Consider the following 1,246-nt stretch of genomic DNA (forward strand, 5'->3'; position numbering starts at 1 on the left):
AAAAACTTCTTCATCAGGCTGAATACGGGTTTTTGTTCTTATGTACAAGGGGTAAAAGCTGCCTTTAATTTGCTCAAAAAATAGGGAACCTAAAATGGTGTGTGCATGACAGGAGAAAGCTATCGGTCGTGTAGCAAGGCACAGACCTGGCAGGTACCTGTATGTGCAGATCCTAACTTCGTAATTGTCCCAGTCAAATGAATGGCATCAGGCATGTGTTAATATTGTTCTTAGACAAGTGCCAAGTAACAACAGCAACTAATTTATGGGCAGATCTTCCGATTTTCTAGGAGCTGATTTTTGGAGCGGATTTGTGCTTGGATGGACAGCGGCAGCATGGAGATTCGGAGTGGGAGCAGGAGTCCTCCAGGGGTTCCTTGGCTGTGAGCACCAGCCAGCCCAGCCTGGACGATTTCTGTTTTCATTTTCAGGTGGGAGCTCCAGTTCTTCGCCCGTGACCTCCAGTGGTGGGACGCCCTCTCCTCTCAACCCCCTGCTCTCTCCATCGTGCTCACCGCCTACATTTCACTTGTCAGCGAGCAACATTGGCATGTCGTGCCCCGAGACCTACCTACACCACCTCAATGTGCCCCTCTACTACAGGATTTGTCCTACGAGCTTATTAAGACAACAATCTCTCGTCTTTCCAAGCCATGAAAAACTGGGAGGCACCCACCCGCATCTTCTGCCCCACTTCATGGTGGATATGCCAAAACTATCTTCCCTCGGCATAACAAATCTGAAAAATGCTAAAGCTGAAGACCTAAATGGGCAATGTCTACAAGTACCCAATTCTGCTAGTCAAATGCTGTACGGATTACATGCATCTGGGAACATTTTCCCATCGAGTCCCATTGCTCGGGAAGCACTTAATTGTTCTTTACATCCTCCATATGGCCTGTATGGTTATAACTTCTCCGTGCCATCCAGACTGATGAATGCAGCAAGCCATGTCAAAGTGAGTGACAGCATTCCGGCATCTTTGAGGGCTGGCAGATGTAATCACTCTAACTGGCATCCGACAATTAACCATTGCCTTTAGTGGAATTATATAATATTTCTAAGCATTGCTATGTACCGCAAGCCTTTCCTTCATACCCAAGGGCTTGCTAGTTATTGACTATGAAATACTGCATGGTACAGGAGAGGTGTGTCTTGGCATTTAACTTTTTTTGTGGGCAAACGTGGCAGCTCATTGGAAAGGCGGAGGATATGGGAACATGGAGGGTCTGAGATGGTGACACCT

At 47.0% G+C, this 1,246-nt stretch overlaps 1 protein-coding gene across 1 annotated transcript; it reads left to right on the forward strand.

Moving 5' to 3' along the window:
* Positions 1–431: 431 nt before the first annotated feature.
* On the forward strand, positions 432–1,042 carry LOC104536017 (T-box transcription factor TBX22-like; the record flags this gene model as incomplete). The annotated part of the gene is made up of 1 exon (XM_010178532.1): positions 432–1,042. A coding segment is annotated over one exon (611 nt), but the record flags the coding sequence as incomplete, so codon positions are not given.
* Positions 1,043–1,246: the final 204 nt, after the last annotated feature.

This window comes from Mesitornis unicolor, unplaced genomic scaffold (genome assembly GCF_000695765.1).
Source record: "Mesitornis unicolor isolate BGI_N332 unplaced genomic scaffold, ASM69576v1 scaffold7082, whole genome shotgun sequence".
NCBI lineage: Eukaryota > Metazoa > Chordata > Aves > Mesitornithiformes > Mesitornithidae > Mesitornis > Mesitornis unicolor.